General features: G+C 41.2%; 2 protein-coding genes and 1 pseudogene across 2 annotated transcripts in view; 1 reads left to right on the forward strand and 2 right to left on the reverse strand.

The window, feature by feature from the left end:
- Positions 1-219: 219 nt before the first annotated feature.
- On the reverse strand, positions 220-7,119 carry LOC125010983 (protein sister of odd and bowel-like). Its single transcript, XM_047589961.1, has 3 exons — positions 6,517-7,119; positions 4,190-4,238; positions 220-2,576 (listed from the first exon to the last, which is right to left on the reverse strand). Exons 1-3 carry the CDS (start codon positions 6,892-6,894, stop codon positions 1,681-1,683), a joined length of 1,323 nt encoding a protein of 440 aa, XP_047445917.1. The 5' UTR covers positions 6,895-7,119; the 3' UTR covers positions 220-1,680.
- A 2,500-nt stretch (positions 7,120-9,619) lies between these two features.
- LOC125011061 lies at positions 9,620-13,479 on the reverse strand (annotated as a pseudogene).
- The window catches only part of dnaaf11 (dynein axonemal assembly factor 11), a 32,295-nt gene continuing 26,133 nt past the window's right edge, over positions 13,363-19,524 (forward strand). Inside the window, exons 1-6 of the mRNA XM_047589947.1 lie at positions 13,363-13,494; positions 14,052-14,140; positions 14,996-15,163; positions 16,653-16,730; positions 17,476-17,648; positions 18,612-18,817. Of these exons, the coding sequence (XP_047445903.1) occupies positions 14,131-14,140; positions 14,996-15,163; positions 16,653-16,730; positions 17,476-17,648; positions 18,612-18,817 (635 nt within the window). The 5' untranslated portion in view covers positions 13,363-13,494; positions 14,052-14,130. The remainder of the gene's footprint in view (positions 13,495-14,051; positions 14,141-14,995; positions 15,164-16,652; positions 16,731-17,475; positions 17,649-18,611; positions 18,818-19,524) is intronic.

Raw genomic sequence — 19,524 nt, forward strand, 5'->3', positions numbered from 1 at the left:
AGTCTTTTGTTGTAGATTCTTTGTAGTAATTTTTATCATTTTGTGCATTTTTACCAACAATATCGTGGTTGTTTTACATATTTGTCATTTCTTTAAGAACAATATCTCAGTCATTTTCTACCAGTGTTCAGTTGTCATGATTAATATTTACAGTTTATTTAAAGAAAGCGCTTTCACACCTTCAACAAACACACATTTAATTCCACAAAGGACAAAACGAACACAAAATAATTTTATTGGTCAATTTATTTACAAAAACTGACACATGATAAAACCTTTGATACACTGAACTCGTCTATGACGTGAACTTTAACAGCGGAGAACGAGACAAATCTTCCAGAAATGCACCGGCCTCGTAGTTTCTTTAAGTCCAGGTGCTTTTCTGTAGGATCTGATTAGTGTGAACTGTACGACTGGAAACCTTCACTGACAGAAGGAGATTAGCTTTATTTTTACTTTGAAAACAGTAAAGTCTGACAAAAACCTTTTAGTTTAAAATGAACAGAAAAACTTCACATCTGAGACGTCGGACATCAAGAATAAAAAGAAAAAAAAAACAGGTAAGAAAAATAAATATTAGACAAAATGTTAAACGTTTTCCTTTTTTAACCCTCCTATTATCTTTGTTTGATGTTTTTAAATATGTGATTAACATATTTATTTCACGTTTTGTGATTGAATGTGGACATTGGCCCCAACATGATACAGTTTTTCATACAAAATGTCATAGATAACAAAAATATATATATATATATTAGAAATGCTATGAAGGTGAATCAGGAATAGATGTGAGGGGTTTGTTTTTTATTTAAAGTGTATGTAGGTATCCAGCCAAAGACTTAGACGACCAAGAACTGGTCCTGGGGTTTAGTAAATAAATGCACTGGAGCCGTTTACAGAAAGGGACAAAGTCCTTTTAAAGACGCTTCGTCCTTTTAACATTTAAACCTTTTCTAACTCTGTTGAGGCTGAATAAGCTGATTTAAAACCTGCTGCATTAGAGGTTTTTCAGGAGGAGAAAACCTCTAGGAGCTTTTTAACTGTTTGTAGTAATTATCCCTAATATTGTGTTTATATGTTTATTTATTTCTACTCATTCAAAATGTAAAACTTTTAAGAGCTTCACTAATGAGGAACAGAGCCGGGTAATAACTTATCTTATTACACGATTCACGGCCAAAAACACAAACCCCCCACGACGGGAATTTACCACTTCGTCTGTGGCTGAAACGCGGCTAAAGATAGAAACACGACAGATTTATTCCACCACGAGTCACGAGCAGCAGCCACATCCTCCGGTAAAATTAGGGAAACCAGATGTCACAGATTTATGGGGACAGTCCAAAAAAAATGTCCCCAAATTTTAGCGTTTTTAATGAATGAGGGGAAGAAAAAAAAAGAATTTGCACGCAGACTACAGTTATTACGGTATCTGGTCACAGACACAGTTTAAACATGTGGAAATAAACGAAACCGTAATTGTCTCTTTCACATTTCATCTTGATAACAGTTTTTTTTTTATCTCCAAGATGAAAATTGTAGTTTCCTCCACAACTTCCTACTTAAATCTGTAGTTTATTTGACTCTAACTGGTCAGTATGAGACAGAATGTTGTTTTTTTTTCAGCCCGTATCTGTTTTTTAGCGCTCAGTGATGGACCCGACGGTAACAGGAAGCTGCTCACAGGACGTTGGGGTGACACTTCTTCATGTGCAGCTTGAGGCTGTATTTGACGATGAAGCTGCGGGCGCAGACGGCGCAGGAGTACGGTCTCTCTCCCGTGTGGATGCTCATGTGCGACTTGAGATGCGCCGACTGCGTGAACTTCTTCCCGCACTGGCTGCAGCTGAAGGGCCTCTCGCCCGTGTGGATGCGCATGTGCACCTCCAGGTTCTGGGTGGTGGCGTACGTCCGGTTGCAGACGGAGCAGATGAAGCGCTTCCCCCGGGGGAACCCGCCCCCGGCGCCGGCGCCGCCCCGGCCCCCGGACTGCTCCCGGTACAGGGCCAAGTTCATGACCACGTCGCCGTCCTCGAAGTCGAAGGCGGCGGCGCCGCCGCCCTCGGACGCGTCCCCGCAGTCCGCGGGCGCCGAACCCGAGACGCTGACGAGCTTCAGCCCGAACGCCTCCGCGTTCTCGCTCTGGTGGAACTGAGCGAAGGACGTCTGGGCTTTGGTCTGCGTGGACCAGGACGGGTCCAGGCCCAGGTCCAGCTCCGCCCTGGTGGACGGGGACTCGATCAGGGCGCCGCCGCTGAAGAACATGGACCTGGCGGAGCCCGGGGGGACCAGAGGACACTCCTGGACCAGCTGGACGTCCGGGTCCACCTGGGACGAGTAGGAGCAGACCGAGTCTCCGGCCTCCGCCTCGTCCCGGATCTGGACGGGCCGGCCCGGCTCGCTGCCGGGCGAGTCCAGGCTGTAGAGGGACGCCGTCTTCTTCGTGGACGTTTTCTGGACGAGCTGCTCGGACGGGGACGACTTCTCTGGGTCTTCATTTCCCGGCCAACGTCTCTTCATCCGCCGAGACCGGACCCCGTCCTGGACTGAAGCTCCGTCAGACGGAGTCTTAGCAGCTGGAAGGAAACGCACAAAGATAAAGCTAAAGATGCTAAAGAGGCTAAAGATGTTAAAGAGGCTAAAGGAGCTAAAGATGCTAAAGGAACTAAACAAGCTAAAGACGCTAAAGGAGCTAACAAAGACGTTAAAGACACTAAAGATGCTTAAGGAGCTAAAGATGCTAAAGAAGCTAAAGGAACTCAAGATGCTTAAGACGATAAAGACACTAAAGAAGCTATAGATGCTAAAGGAACTAAACAACTTAAAGATGCTAAAGAAGCTAAAGATGCTAAAGGAACTAAACAAGTTAAAGACGCTAAAGAAGCTAAAGATGCATAAGGAGCAAAAGACGCTAAAGATGCTAAAGATGCATAAGGAGCAAAAGACGCTAAAGATGATAAAGAGGCTAAAGACGCCAAAGAGGTTAAATAAGCTAAACAAGCTAAAGACGCTAAAGGAGCTAAAGATGCTGAAGACGATAAAGACGTGTTTTCCCTTAGAAATGAACCCTCTAACATTCCTCTGGGTGGAATATGGGGCCACAGTAGAACCATAGAGTCCACAGAGACCAGGGTCCTTACAGACCAGGGTCTTTACTGACCAGGGTCCACAGAGACCAGGGTCCACAGAGACCAGGGTCCACAGAGACCAGGGTCCACAGAGACCAGGGTCCTGACAGACCAGGGTCCTTACAGACCAGGGTCCTTACAGATCGGGGTCCACAGAGACCAGGGTCCATAGAGACCAGGGTCCACAGAGACCAGGGTCCACAGAGACCAGGGTCCTTATAGACCAGGGTCCACAGAGACCAGGGTCCACAGAGACCAGGGTCCTTATAGACCAGGGTCCATAGAGACCAGGGTCCACAGTAGAACCATAGAGTCCACAGAGACCGGGGTCCTTATAGACCAGGGTCCTTATAGACCAGGGTCCACAGAGACCGGGGTCCTTATAGACCAGGGTCCTTACAGATCGGGGTCCACAGAGACCAGGGTCCATAGAGACCAGGGTCCACAGAGACCAGGGTCCTTATAGACCAGGGTCCACAGAGACCAGGGTCCACAGAGACCAGGGTCCTTACAGATCGGGGTCCACAGAGACCAGGGTCCACAGAGACCAGGGTCCTTATAGACCAGGGTCCACAGAGACCAGGGTCCACAGAGACCAGGGTCCTTATAGACCAGGGTCCTTATAGACCAGGGTCCACAGAGACCAGGGTCCACAGAGACCAGGGTCCTTATAGACCAGGGTCCATAGAGACCAGGGTCCACAGTAGAACCATAGAGTCCACAGAGACCGGGGTCCTTATAGACCAGGGTCCTTATAGACCAGGGTCCACAGAGACCGGGGTCCTTATAGACCGGGGTCCTTATAGACCAGGGTCCTTACAGACCGGGGTCCTTACAGACCGGGGTCCACAGAGACCAGGGTCCATAGAGACCAGGGTCCTTACAGACCGGGGTCCATAGAGACCAGGGTCCTTATAGACCAGGGTCCACAGAGACCAGGGTCCTTACAGACCAGGGTCTTTACTGACCAGGGTCCACAGAGACCAGGGTCCAGATAAACCAGGGTCCTGGTCCCTGGTTTATCTGGTCCAGAGTAATAATCAGAAGTCGTCTCCACTCACGTTCCTCGTTGTCCGAGTCTTCGTCTTTGATCAGAACCACGTCTGGAAACTGGAGACGACACAAACACCAGGTCAGTCATTTATTTTATTTTATTTTATTTCATTTATTACAAAAAGGATAAATGGACCAATCAGGAGATGATGTGTCAACAGTTGCTATGGAGACAGGAGACGGTTCAGAGACGGGACATGTTTGGGACATTTAGATTATTACTGACTGATGGTTATAAATAACTTTGATGTTGCTGCTTTGGATTTTTGTTCTAACTCATAAAAGTGGTTTATTATTTATTTCATTCATTGATTAAAAACAAAACAAGAAATAAATAATAATAATAAAACAACTGTCACCCAACACTGAGTGTCACGTTTTGTATAATTTATAGAAGTCGTACGAACAAAACAAACCAAAATGAAATGTTCGTAGACGTGTCATGAAAACACAACGAGTACGACAATGAAACGTAACATGTTTTCTAACTTTTAGTTTGTTTTTAGGTCCAATGTGTTAACACAGTTTGTTAAAATGAAAATAACTGGAAAGTCACATGTGAGTAAAGAACGAAACCAAAGAGGACGAACAGTTTTTAACGTGGAACAGAAACAAGAACCAAAAGGCTCCAAACAGGGACAGTTTACACTCATCAACTTTATTTCTTTCCTGTTTTATTAAACCAAAGTTCATACATTTGAGTTTTGTTTCATCACTTTTTGTCCGTTTCATGATTTTCCATCAATTAACAGTTTAAATATAAATTGTGTAGTTGGATAAAAGTCAGATTAATTATTAATGAGGAGAATCTTCAATGTTTTATGTTGTTTCCTCTTTAGAAACTGATCATGTAAATAAATAAACCAACAGGCTGACGATCAAATACGTTTTTAAATGATTGATATTTTTAAAGTTGGTTTAATTAAATGAAACTAGTCTTGTTCTGCAGGAACGTGACTATGAACCACGTCCTGGTCCACGACTTCATTTACGTTTCTATGGGAGAATAATTAAAAATGCAGAACGTGTGGAACCGGATTATAAATATTAATTAAAGAGACCAGAGAGTTCACCTTCTTCCCCGTTTCTTTTCATCATCCCGTTATCTCCACGTCCCTTATCTCTGCAGACGCCTTTTGGTTTCTCACAATAAGAAGATAATTAACACGACTGTGAGACAATAAACATCCACTGTTTATCTCGGAGCCCGAGCACATTATTACGTCCTGATGTAGAGATTAAACAGACGACGCTGACCCTGTTAAAGGCTCATTCAGTCCACAAACCTGGTGTTTAAACCCCGTTCTTTAAATAATAAAACACTTTTACAACGTTTTTCTAGGTAGAAAGTGGGAAGAAAATAAAAACATCGTCTATTCTTTCACTTCCAGTTACATCAGTTTGTTTATTGTCGACTCGAATACAGAGAAACACTGAAAAATAACTTTATTAGTCAATTACAGTGAAAGTGAACAGATTAACGACGTTTATAATCAGAGTTAATTTGCAGGTTTGTAAATTTATTTCTCACAGGTTATTAGTTCATATAAATGTAGAATTCTAGTTGTTTTTCTAGTTTTATAGACTAAACGATTAATCGGTTGAATACATTGATTTTATTATTTAATGTTACTATAAATTTATGTAGGCTAAGTATTTTTTATCATGAATTAACGTATAAGGAAACAAATGATCAATTAATTGGCTGATTGATTAAGCTCCAGATGTTTTTAAAACTATTTACACAATTATTATTATTATTACTGAATGCATTACAGTTATTATTATTGTTATTATTTAATAAATTATAAACATATGCACTATTTACACTTATTAAATATTTAAATGATTTACTCATTTATTATTATTATTACTGAATGCATTAGTTATTATTATTGTTATTATTTAATAAATTATACACTATTTACACTTATTAAATATTTTAATTATTTACTAATTTATTATTATTACTGAATACATTGCAGTTATTATTATTAATATTTAATAAATTATACACTATTAACACTACTTAAATATTTAAATTATTTACTCATTTATTATTATTATTACTGAATACGTTATAAAAATTATTTATAATAAATATAATTAATAATATTTAGTTATTCGTTATTATTATTGTTATTATTTAATAAATTATAAACATATACACTATTTACACTAGTATTATTACTACGGAATACATTATAAATATTATTTATAATAAATATAATTAATAATATTGAGTTATTCCTTATTATTCCTATTTAATAAATGATAAACATGTAATTTATTCACCCAGCGCAGGACACACGGGTGCAGCTCCAGGTGTGTTTACCTCCACCTCCGCGGCTCCACCAGCGGCTTCCTGCCCGCTCCCGTCCCGCTGCGGCTCCACCGTTCCCGGCGGCTGAGGCGCAGCCTCCTCGGTCATCGCCGCCGCCGCCTCCTCCGCCGCCGCCGCCTCCTCCTCCTCCTCCTCCACCGACGCCGCCGCCGTCGTCGCCGCCCTCTCCCCGCGGACGACGATGGACTCGATGAGGTGCAGCTTCTTCCTCAGGTCCTGGTTCTCCTTGTGGCTGCGGCTGATCTCCATCTGCAGCACCGCGTAGCCCTCGTCCACCAGCTCGCAGATCTCCGCCACGGCCGCCTTGGTCAGAGCGGCCATGATGATGGACAGCTGGTCCTGGAGGGCCCGGCTACTGAGGACCGACATGGCGACGAGACCCGGACAACCTCGAACACGGACCCGGCGAAAAAAAAAAACCCACAGAACCCGGATCCGAACCCGACGTTCCCCGCGGAGCTCGCTCTGAAGTCGGAGCCGTTGGAAAACACAAAGAGGACCGGAAGTTGTTGTTCTTCGTTTCCGCTTCACTTCCGCAACAACACGGTCGCTTCAAAATAAGAGTCTGCTGCACAATTATTATTATTTAATAATTTATAAATTAATTATATTATATTATATTATATTATATTATATTATATTATATTATATTATATTATATTATATTATATTATTAATTATTATTATTATTGTTATTATTATTATTATTATTTCCCGTTGGCTATGAAAATATCGCTGAGGGAACGTTAACCCATTCCCCTTGTTTCAGATAGAGACTTTATGATCTATTTTATATTTAGATGTATTTATTTTTTAGATATACTTAATATAATTATTACCTTTTAAACACCTGACATCAAGTTGCTAATTACGGAGCACCTAAGGGGACATGGTGGGGAAAAAAATAAATTAAAAAAAGGAGATATCAGGATGTATCTCGTGCTCGAGCTGCCTCTAGAGGCTGCACAAGATGATGAATGTATTTGCACGCGACTAGTTTCACCTGGTTTCAGTGTTGGGGGTAACGCGTTACAAAGTAACGGGTTACTGTAACGAGATTACTTTTTTTCATCTGGAGGAGTCGATGAGCAGCCGACCCCGCCTCAACAGGTAAAGCTTTTATTTTTAAGTGTGTTGGAGCGCAGAAGCTGGTAACGCCAGTGACGGCTGGCCAATAGAGGGCGCTACTTAACACTCACCACATTACCTTGAATAAGACATAAAAAATTTAAATAAAAATAAAATAATAAATAAAATATTTCTAAATACATGCATATTTATATATTTATTTTAGATGTGCAAAATAAATATTTTATAGTTAATGATGAGTAAAGTTATTTCGTTCATCGACGTTGTCTGATTGGTGACGTATTTCCGCTGTAGAGCGGAAGTGTTGCACTTGCGCAGTAACTCCTCTTAGGACCGAGCCGGGTCGCACGTCTTCTGCGCCCAGAGCTGAATGCAGCCTAATTTGCATACCACCACCCTCCCGCCATGGGGCTGACGTCATAAAGTGTGACTGATTGGACAGGCCGAGCCGCGGGAGTTAGAGACGAACAGACAGATGCAAAATGGTGAAAGAGAAATTAAATAGTAAAGTGAAGTCGCCTAAAACAAAACCTTTTGAGAGGAGAAGCTCGACGTGAAAGAGCTCGGACCTGATCATCACAGTTAATCATCAGTCCAAAGACAGAGGGAGACAGACAGGACGCTGGTTTAGCAACAAGGCTAGGCTAACTGCTAGTAGCGAGGCTAATGCTTTATTCTGCTTTTCCTTTTCCAATCCTTCCTTTTTCAAACGTCAGGACCTGAGCCAGCACGGATTAAAACAGGTATGACTGATTTAAAGCACTTTAAAAGAAAAGTCAATAAAGTATCAACAACCTGGGATCCACATGGAAAATGCGACTAGCCGCGTTTAGCTGTTTAGCTACATGACATTATAATGTTGTTTTTGTTGTTTTCATTAATGTAAATACTCTGGTATAGAATATGTTTGCTTGTTTTTTGTTATATGTCTCATTTTGGAGTCATATAGTAATAATAATAATAGTGATGATTATTATTGTGTAAGCAATTTATGTATTTATTATTTATTAACTTATAAAGAAAAAATATTAGAATAATAGCTGTAGAAAACGTTTTGAAATATTTTAATTAAAAAAATTATTAAACTAAGAACAATATAGCACATTTGGCAGATAAAATAATGTTGAAGAATAATGAACTGATTAAAGAATTAAATTATTAAGAGGTAGAAAACCAAGTATCGGTATGGAAAAAATATGCTACACGAACAACTAAAAAATAATATGTAACAAAAGCTTGGATTAAAAAATACTTCACAATTTTAAATTAAGCCCGAAAAATTTACAGAGAAAATAAATGAAACTTAATGAAATATAAAAATAATTTTAAATCTGTAGTAAACTAAAGTAAGTATTTGAGTATAACTTTTTGAAACTGACCTAAAGATGTGTAGGATAAAGTTTTGTAGATAGAATAAAAGCTAAATATAATAATAACCATTGAACAGATCACAGTGAATACCTTAGAGAATAAATATGCTACAAGCACAACTAAAGAAATAAGAAAAAAAAAATAAGTTTTTAATCATTATTTGTTTCTCTTGTTTTACAATTGTAACGTAGATGATTTTAATCTAAATAATCTCTCATGTTCTTGGTGTTGGAAGCTACAGAGAAAGAGTCGCCTCCATGTGATTCTTCCTCTCAGATGTCGTGAATGTCGATACAGACGAGATTAGAGGACGTGATTAACAGCCGAACATGATAAACAACTGATAAGGTCACGTTAACCCTTAAAGATGCTGAATAATGCATCTAATCTCTCACTACTTTAATCTTTGTACTGAAGGAAACTGATCATTTAAGGTCCCACAACACGATTGTTTTCTCATTTGCGACATTTTCTTGGAAAGGAATTACAATTTTGACCTTATATGTTATTTCTTGAACTTTTCTCATAAAAAAACTCAACACTTTGACCAACAATCCCAACTGTGTTGATATGAACTAAACATGAAGAGATGGAAATGAAGCAGCAGCTGATCCGCATCAAACCAAACGATTCGTGAAAGATTTCACACTTTTATTTCCAGATATTCACCAACCAGAGAATTTCACACGATTCTTACGAGGGCCCGACCGACATATCGGACGATAAGAGCCAATTAGAGGAGTTAACGTGTATTTTTCACAAATAAAATTCAGGTTTTCATCAGAGATGACGTCCTTGTGCTACGTAGCCACTAGAGGGCGCTACACAGTCACGGCCCACAGAGCGAAGTTTCCCACGTTTTGTCGCGTTTGACTGACATGTTAGTGAGCTAAAGTTAGGCTACGCTTAGTCTAGCTTAAAAATTACCTTGCTAATCACTTTCACCGAGTCAGTAGTGGCTAAAGTTAGCATAACGCTAGGGTAACTAGCTTAAATATTACCTCGCTGAAGACTTTAACTGAGTCAGTAATGGCTAAAGTTAGCATAACGCTAGGGTAACTAGCTTAAATATTACCTCGCTGAAGACTTTAACTGAGTCAGTAATGGCTAAAGTTAGCATAACGCTAGGATAACTAGCTTAAATATTACCTTGCTAATCACTTTAACCAAGTCAGTAACAGCACAATAAAGGTTAACGGCATCACACTCACTCAGGCAGCTACATGCTACGTCATTAGATAAGAGCTAATTAGCATAAAGGGCTAAACTAACTCCAGCAGACTGTGTTTTTTTAAGGAGGAAAAGGTGTTTCTGGTCAAATTGATTTATATTTATGATGTTTTTTTAATTTATTTTAAATTTATTTTATGTTTAAAATGTTCTCTACAATAGTCCTTCATAATAAAAGCATTTAAAAATAGTAAAATGTTCCCCTTCGATTTATATCTTTGTAACACGTGTTTGGAACCATCTTTATTTTTAATTGAATCGACTCAAACATCAGTTATCAGAGTTTTTTTTAATGCACTAATATCAGAATCCGTATCGGTCGGGCCCTTGTTCTCCGACGGCTCGAACCGATCCGGATCAGGTTCTGGTTCTGGTTCTGGTTGGCTCCTGCAGAGTTCGTCTTCAGGTCTAACGAAGTCCCGGTGGTCGTGTTAAAGAGGAGCTGGCGTCTGTTCGCCCACGTGATGTTTCTGCTGGTGGATCCTGAGGTTCTGCTTCCCGGCGAATCTTTTCCCGCAGTGTTGGCATCCGAAGGGTCTCTCGCCCGTGTGGACGCTCTGGTGCGTCTTCAGGTGACCCGACTGCGTGAAGCGCTTCCCGCACTGGGCGCAGCTGTACGGTCTCTCCCCCGTGTGGACGCGGACGTGCGTCTCCAGGCTCCGGGACGACGTGAAGCACTTCCCGCAGTAGCTGCAGACGAAGCGCCGGTCCCTGCAGAACCGGTTCAGGTCCAGAGGGTCCAGCCTGGACCCGCCGAGGCCCAGCGCCAGCGGGAACCCGGCCGGGTTCAGCTCAGACGTCTTGTCCAGAGCCGTGGTCGTCGTCGGCCGGTGGTCCGGGTTCAGGTAGGGCCGGTGGGCGACGGGGACCATGCTGGGGAGGCCCTGGCCGGTCCAGGAGGAGCTCAGGTCCAGCTCGGCGTCGTAGGGGAAGGAGCCGATCGGACCCTGCTTCAGCGACGCCGGGCTTCCTCCAGAACCCAGCAGGAACGGCTTCCTGGACGGGTCCGACTCCAGGACGAAGACCTCGTCCGAGGAGCTGCTTTCCGCCACCGCCCCCCTGGGCCCGGAGAACCCGGAGACTCTCCGTGATCCAGACGCTCCGACAGCCCGCTGAAGTTCTGGTCCCACGGCGCCGAGGCGGAGATCCTGGACCCGGACGGGCCCTCGTCCTGGTCCTCGGCCTCAGTCCCTTCACACAAACAGACCAGTCACATCAGGGTGGAGATGCACTTCCTACTTTTCTCTCTTTCTCTTTCTTACCGTCCTCGTTCAGGAGCAGCTCGTCCGACGTCTGCTCATCGTCGTCGTCCCCGTCATCGTTCGCCTCCTCCTTCGCCGCCTCCTCCTTGATCAGAACCACGTCCGGGTCGGGACAAAGACCCGACTCGTCTGCAGGAGAATCCTAAAGGGAAGAGGAGCTGGTTCACGTCTCCTGGAGGAAACGACCCTTCAAACTAAAACACTGAGGAAGTCTTGAGTTTAGAGATGAGGTGGTTCTCACCTCCGTGGATGCAGGAGTCGCCTCCGCGGTCGCCTCCAGCACCGGGACCCGTCCACACCTCCTCGGGTTCGGGGCTGTCAGCTGCAGGGTGGAGGGTCCGGAGGGTCCGGAGGGTCCGGAGGGTAAGACACGATCCGGGAGCTCTGAGAGACAAACACGACGTTTAAAAAGCTGCTTCATCACGACTGTCGCTGTCTCTGCAGGTTCGGTTTATTCAATGGGTGAAGTTCAGTTCAAGAAACTTAAAATTTAACATGTATCCTCATATAAAGTCTCATAACTATTATTATTAAGTTTCTCTACACTGTCCTTGTTCAGCGACGCTGCCTCAGTGCATCTCATCGCTTCCTCTTGCCTATGAATTTCCTCCACTAACGTTATAATTATCATTAAATGTTCACATTCTTCATGTTTGTGACTCCTTTATGTCAAGTATTTAATATGGAATAAACAATTAAGAGGATTGTTTTTAGTTTTTATTGACTAATGTCCCCGTCAGTCATTCTTGAGTCAAGTATTTAATTCCACATGTACAATTAAAAGGAAAATATTTCCTCATGAAGCTTTAATTTGTCAATGGGTGAAGCTCAGTTCAAAAAAACTTTACAATCACATAAAGTCATAAATATTATTAAATGTTCATATGTTTTATTTTAAGTTAAGTATTTCATTCGCATACAAAAAAATGAATAGACTCTTTCTCTGAATGACTTTTTTATAGGAAAAATTCAGTTCAGAAAACTTAAAATTTAAAACTGACTTGCACAAGAAGCCACGTGGTCCTTGTTAAATTTCTCTGTGGTTCATTTTCCCCACTGTTCAAAGTCCATTATTAAATTCGGCAGACACAAATAAAAGAAAAAAGTTGAGTTTGATCATTTTTTTGCTGGATTTGCATCTCGGTGTAAACTAGCTACGAGGTAACGGGAGGCACCAGTTGAACAAAGTTGCCCCAGAGTGCAGTTTAAACTTTTTCCTCCTAAGCCGAATTTAAAGGCGAAATTTAAGGATTTTACACTAGAAAAGAGGGAATCAGAATGTTTTACGCAGTAGAAATGAGGCGTTTTAATCACATTTTCCCAATGGAGTCTGGCTCAAATCGCTTTGTTTACATGCGGAAGAACGTTCGCGCACATCCTGCAACAATCATCCGCGTGTCTTTCATTTAAAAACACGGGGAAAAAAGGGTGAAATATCCGCAGCTGCTGTTTTACTAAAAGTCACAAAAAGCTAAAAATGCTACTCCCGTAAACTCACCGGTAGTGAAAGCCACTAGTCCCCCGCCGACCCGGCCGCCGCCGCCGCCGCCGCCGCCGCCCTCCTCCAGCACCTCCACCGGAGCCGGGCCGCCGCCGTAGTCCAGCACATCGGCGGAGTTCGCCCCGCGATGACCCCGAGCGATGATGGACTCGATGAGCTCCAGCTTCCTCCTCAGGTCCTGGTTCTCCTTGTGGCTGCGGCTGAGCTCCAGCTGCAGGACGGCGTAGCTGTCCCCCACCAGCTCGCAGATCTCCGCCACCGCCGCTTTGGCCAGAGCCTCCATGATGGACGTCAGCTGGGAGTGAAACGCCTTGTAAGTCGTCATGTCGAGCCGCCGGAGAGTGGATTGGTGAACGGCGGTGACTTAAATCGACATTGGGGGAAAAAAAAAACGCGTTCGGGAGAAAAATAACAGAAGTCTCTCTCGGGGGGGAAGCTCGTCCTTCTCCAGCCCGAGAACGGAGCCTCCGAGCGGGGATGGAAGCAGCGGTGTAGCCCCGGTGGTGATGCCTTTAGGTACGGCTCGGATATATTAGCTTCAATTACGAAAAAACTACTTTCATACACAAGACACGAGGAGACAAGATAAGATTCTGGTTGCCGTTGTTTACTTACATGCGTGCATAATGTTTATTGATGTGTGTATTTCAGCAAAATAATAAAATAACGATAATTATAATAAGATATGACACGAGATGAGACGATGACATTTGACAAGACGAGATGCGACAACACTCCAGTAATGTTAGATTAGATGTTCCTGTTTCTCCTTAGTTTGGTAGCCAAGTTACGAATAGTCTCTCTAAGTCTGTCCTAATGCAAAGCATCTGTGAAGTCACTTTTTTTTCTCCCGTTACAATAATAATAATAATAATGAAACAGAGACAAGAAGCTACCTTTGGTTTGTGAATCAGATTCATGTTCACATTTCCCATAAATCGCCCAATTAAAATCTGTCAAGTGCGAAAAACGTTGGTTCCAGCGTATAACGCAGTCCCCACGTTGCCCTATTTTTATTATTTATTCATTTATTTGCCTCTCTAGGTGGATTTTATATACTTTTTGTTTTGTAGTTGTAGGATTTCCCACAGCACCTCCAACGCAGCAGCAGGTTGGTTTCCGTAGCAACGGCTGACAACAGAGGAGAAGAAGATGGTTCACAGTAAGTTAAAACACAAATAACAACCCCTTAAACGAAATAACGCGTCTATCTGTAACTACCATTAACGGGATTAATCTTTTTTCTTATTAAATTTTATAATAATATGTTTATTTATTTATTTATTTTTATCAATAATTACGTTTTTAATCGGTTTCCCGTTAAGTTTTCCATCATGCAGGAAGCCGATGCGCCGCCATCTTTGTTTTGTTTCAGTCAAATATTTTTATCAAAAGTCAATGGAAGGAATGTTTTTCTTTTTTCACCCCTAATAAAATAGACTTTAATTATGTTTACAGAACAATGCGTTTTCTCAAATGGAATATTTTCTACGTCACAGGCAGAAAAGAGCCCAGATTACAGTTATTTTTCTTTAGAATTATGTTTTTGAAGGATACTTTACTAAATGTTAATATTCTCCTAGTTTATTTGTTGTTGTTCTTTGGTCCAACACAAGTGAAATCGTGAATTCTACAGTAATTAAAGTGAGGATGTTAACATGCTACCACCGGTTCCAGCGCTGCTGATATGCTCCCTACTCCCAAAAAGAGCCTTAATTTGAATGCTAAGTGTATTTTTTGTGTTGATAAAAGTTAAGAGAGTTGAACTGTATGAAATATGTCAATAAGTAGTGTTGGGGTGAATATAACACATTAAAACAAGTTTTTGATTTGCTGATGATGCTTTTAAATCTGTGAATCAAAGATCCGGGTCAAGGCTACGTTTATTATTAGCTGCAAAGAAAATCAATTGTAATATATATACATATATATACACCTGCTGTGGTAAAAGAACCTGCTCTGTTGTGGTGTAATCTTAACAAACCTGCCCCTTTATTGGTGTGTTGGTTCTGTCCAGTCACGGAGGACATGATTCGCCGTCGCGCCGAGCACAACGAGTGTGAGATCTTCTCCCTGGAGGAGGTTTCTCTGCACCAGCAGGACATCGAGAGGATCGAACACATCGACAGGTGGTGCCGAGACCTGAGGATCCTCTACCTGCAGAACAACCTCATCCCCAGGATAGGTGAGCTCAGGGAACGCATATAAACCGAGACGTTAGCTGCCTGGTCAGTGGTTGGACCAACTTTAGCTTTGATTTATTTCCATCCAGTATTTCTAATTAATTTTCCACCAAGATCTTGTGTTGATGATGCGAGAGTCTTACTACTGCACTAAGTCTTCTCCAGCACATCCCAAAGATTCTCAGTGGGGTTCAGGTCTGGACTCGGTACTGAAACTGATCCACTCTTTCACTATTTGAGCCCCATCGATCCTGATGGTGTCGTCTTGGAACATGGAAGAGAAACTCCATGGATGGAATAACCTGGTCATTCAGTACATTCAGGGAGTCAGCTGACCTCATTCTTTGGGACCAGTGTTGATGAACCCCACATGATAGCACTTTAGCAACAGTCAGCTAAAAAACAGTTAGCTAAAATATGGTTAGATAAAAACAGCTAGTATCTGAAAAACAATTGGCTAAAAATGATTAGTTATAAAACAGTGAACTAAATAAACAGCTAAAAGCTAAAAAAAAAAAACAGTTAGCTAAAAAAACAGTAGCTAAAAAACCCCAGTTAGCTAAATAAACTAGTAAAACCAGTCAGCTGAAAAAACAGGTACCTAAAACAGTGAGAAAAAGTTAGCTAAAATGGCTAAACATGACTAAAATGGCTAGCTAAAAATGGTTCGCTGAAAAAAAGCTAAAACAATAATCTAAAAATAAGGGTTAGCTAAAAATAATTAGCTAAAAAATGGTTAGCAAAAAAAAAAAAAAAGAAAAACAACGACAAAAACTGTTAAACATCTAAAACAGTTAGCTAATTACACAGCTAAAAAACGTTAGCTGAAAAAACAGGTAGCTTGAAAGAGTTGGCTAAAAAAAATGGCTAAAAATAGTAGCCAAACAACAGCTAAAACGGTTGGATAAAATAAACAGCTAAAACTGTTAGCTAAAAATGGTTAGATAAAATAAACAGCAGAAAAATGGCTAGCTAAAAACGGTTCGCTGAAAAGAAGCTAAAACAATTATCTAAAAATAAGGGTTAGCTAAAAACGATTAGCTAAAAAACGGTTAGCAAAAAAAAAAAACAGCTGAAAAAAACAACTAGAAAAACCGTTAAACATCTTAAACAGCTAAAAAAACGTTAGCTGAAAAAACAGGTAGCTTGAAAGAGTTAGCTAAAAATAGTAGCCAAAACAACAGCTAAAACGGGTGGATAAAATAAACAGCTAAAACTGTTAGCTAAAAAGCGGATATTGACGGATCTTGATCTATTTTAAGTCAGTGGTTGTTGAAGACTTTAGAAGCATCAGTTGGGCTGAAATAACTTGTTGGAAACAAGATCATCACCATGAACTAATTATCCAGCAGGAGGCTCTGAACTCTTCGCTGAGATAAATCCAGACGTATTAAAACTGTTCAGTGTTTCCTACATGTGAAGAAACAAAAGAAACAAGCCTGACAGAGAGAATCCAGCTGATGGTTTGTTGACTTGTCTCTGTTGGTCCAGAGAATCTGGGACGCCTGAAGAAGCTGGAGTATCTGAATCTTGCCTTGAACAACGTTGAAGTCATTGAAAACCTTGAAGGTGAGTGAGGAAGAAGAAGATGAGACGTTGCCTCTCGTTCTGACTAATTGACCGAAGCCCTGAGGGAAGTGGAGGCTGATGAGTGACGGGAGCCGCTGATTTTATTTCTCTCTGCTACATGTTTGTGGAATAATTTGCGTAGTTGCGGACGCAGTGACCTGAATGTGTCTGCATGATGAGTCCGATCTTTGATCACGACTCCGCCGCTGCAGCGTAGAAGATGTTCACCACAGCTCACAGTCGAGTTTTCTGACTGAGGCAGCAACAAACTGTTCATGTATTATTTTATGTGTGTGAATAATTCATCACACAGCACGTAGAGAGAAGACTCACATGGTATAAAGATGGATGGATGGATGGATACAGGAGGTTTAATACGTCTTTACACGTCCCCACAGTTATTTAACCTCTGTTTTACATGTTGTTGTGTTTATATGTGACCAGTCTGAAAGAAATACTGAATCTCCTCACATGTTTTCTGCTGCTTCATCTTCCTCCATTCTAGTTTATACATGAACTAGAATTATATAATGAAACCAGACCAGGTCTTGGTTGAGATTAGGGGGTTTGGGAAGTTTTTAGATTTGAGTCAAAGTCTTTCTGAGGTGATGGAAGTTGTTCAAACACGTTTAGTCCGTCTCTCAGTCCCTGTGGATGCAGATCAAAGCTCCACTCAGTGTAATAAACGAAACCAAAACGTTGGTCGTCACCGTGACCCTCGTCCTCCTGTGTTTCCCGCCTTCAGGCTGCGAGAGCCTCCAGAAGCTGGATCTGACGGTGAACTTCGTGGGTCGTCTGAGCAGCGTCGAGTCCCTGAAGCAGAACGTCCGCCTCCGAGAACTGTTCCTGGTGGGGAACCCGTGCACCGAGTACGACGGATACCGACGCTACGTGGTGGCAGCTCTGCCTCAGCTCCAGGTAACGGCAGCTCCAGCTCTGCAGGATGAAGATGCTCCTGGTTCTAGACCAGACTTTATACATTTTAATACGATGGTTATAGAAACAAACACACGATAAAACAGGATGTTTTATATCACATAGAGAGATGAATGTCTATTACTGAAGCAAGAAACTCAAACAAATACTAAACATCAAAACGTTAACAACAGATGAACATGAACCACCAGAAAACTAGTTTTTATTGTGAAGGTCCAGGAATTATTTTTTATTCAGGATTTATTTACTTTTGTTTAATTATTTCGTTCAGTATATTATGTGTAGATACTGTTTACATTCACATACGTTAGCGTAGCTTAGCTTATGGTGCGTCTCCTTATTACAGTTATACAGTTTTACCTTTAATAAGAAAGAAAGAAACACGCTCATAGTGTGTTTAAAAGGTTCCAAGGCAGGAAAACCCTTTGGTTCATAATTTAGTTTTATATTGACTAATAATATTATTTTTTAAATATATTATTAAATCTATTTAATATAGTTTTTTCTATGAATTTACACCATTAATCATATTTTGTGCAGTTTTAAAGTATCGATATAGCATCAATGTATTTAAGGACCTGTTTATTTATGAATAATGGGTTTAAACGCGCTCGGTGACCTGCTCTGTTAATTATTCTTATTGCTCTCTGTTAATATAAAAACTGAATTAGTGATTGTTTTGTGCGTTTGTCCCCAGATGTCCACACAGTAAATGATGTCTGGGTCCATGAAAGAGTGAAAATATGAGCGGATAAAAACCCTAAAGTTACACTGAGAGACAGACAAGACACGACATGATCATCTAATGATCTGAGATAAAAGTTTAGTCCGGTAGAGAGACTCTGTGACGTCCTGACGTCCTGATGTCCCGATGTCCTTATGTTCCTGCCACTGTGGAGACGAATGAAACTCCAGGATAAGAGTCTGGTTTGTGTTGGTCCTCAGTGTTTGGACGGGACCGAGATCAGTCGGTCTGAGAGGATCCGAGCGTCTCAGGGTCTGGAGGAGACGAGGAGACGAGTCGGGGAGCAGGAGAGGAGTTACCTGAGGAGGAGAGAGGAGGAGAAGGAGGAGGCGCAGAGGAAAGGAAGCAAGGAGAGGAGGACGGGGTTGGACGGACGCTGTTTCACAGACATCAGCAACACAACGACGTGAGAGAAATAATAGGTTTAACTTTTACTGCGAGAAATGATTGAACAGTTTATTTAAGGAACGAGGGAAACGAGAGGTTTAGATGTTTGGAGATAAATTAAATCTAATCAACAACTGAAGCCACTAATGCGTCCGTTCTCTTTTAAATCTCTAATCTCTGCACGATAAAAACCAAATAAACATGTTCTTCAGAGAAAGAGCAGATTAATAACAGGATGAGATACGAAGGAACCAGGATTCATTTAGATACGAACACAAAGAACGAAAGAGAAACACAGAGAACAACACTGGAGATAAAACTAAAGTTCAATCAATATAAAATAAATACATGTTATTTATATAAATGTATTTAATCTACAGATTTATTGTCAATAGATTTTCTTTCATTCATCTAAAGCACAAGGTTCAAACAGCATTAATTTAAATTACACAGACTTTAATTCATCAAAAGTAGCTTCTATTAATAATTTGTCCACGGTTTTAGTCAAAGAAGAGACAGAAAACATCACGGAGACGTGGAACTAAACAGCAACGAGTCCAAATTACACTTTAAATCTAGTTTTAATGTAAAGTTACTTAAATGTAAACCTTTAATTTATACATATAATAATATATAATATTTAAAAATATTTAATCTATGGAATAAATCTGGAGCTGTTGTTATTATTTATCGGTTATTGTTCTGTTATTTCACTGACCCTCAAAT

This window comes from Mugil cephalus, chromosome 7 (assembly GCF_022458985.1).
Source record: "Mugil cephalus isolate CIBA_MC_2020 chromosome 7, CIBA_Mcephalus_1.1, whole genome shotgun sequence".
In the NCBI taxonomy this organism is placed as follows: domain Eukaryota; kingdom Metazoa; phylum Chordata; class Actinopteri; order Mugiliformes; family Mugilidae; genus Mugil; species Mugil cephalus.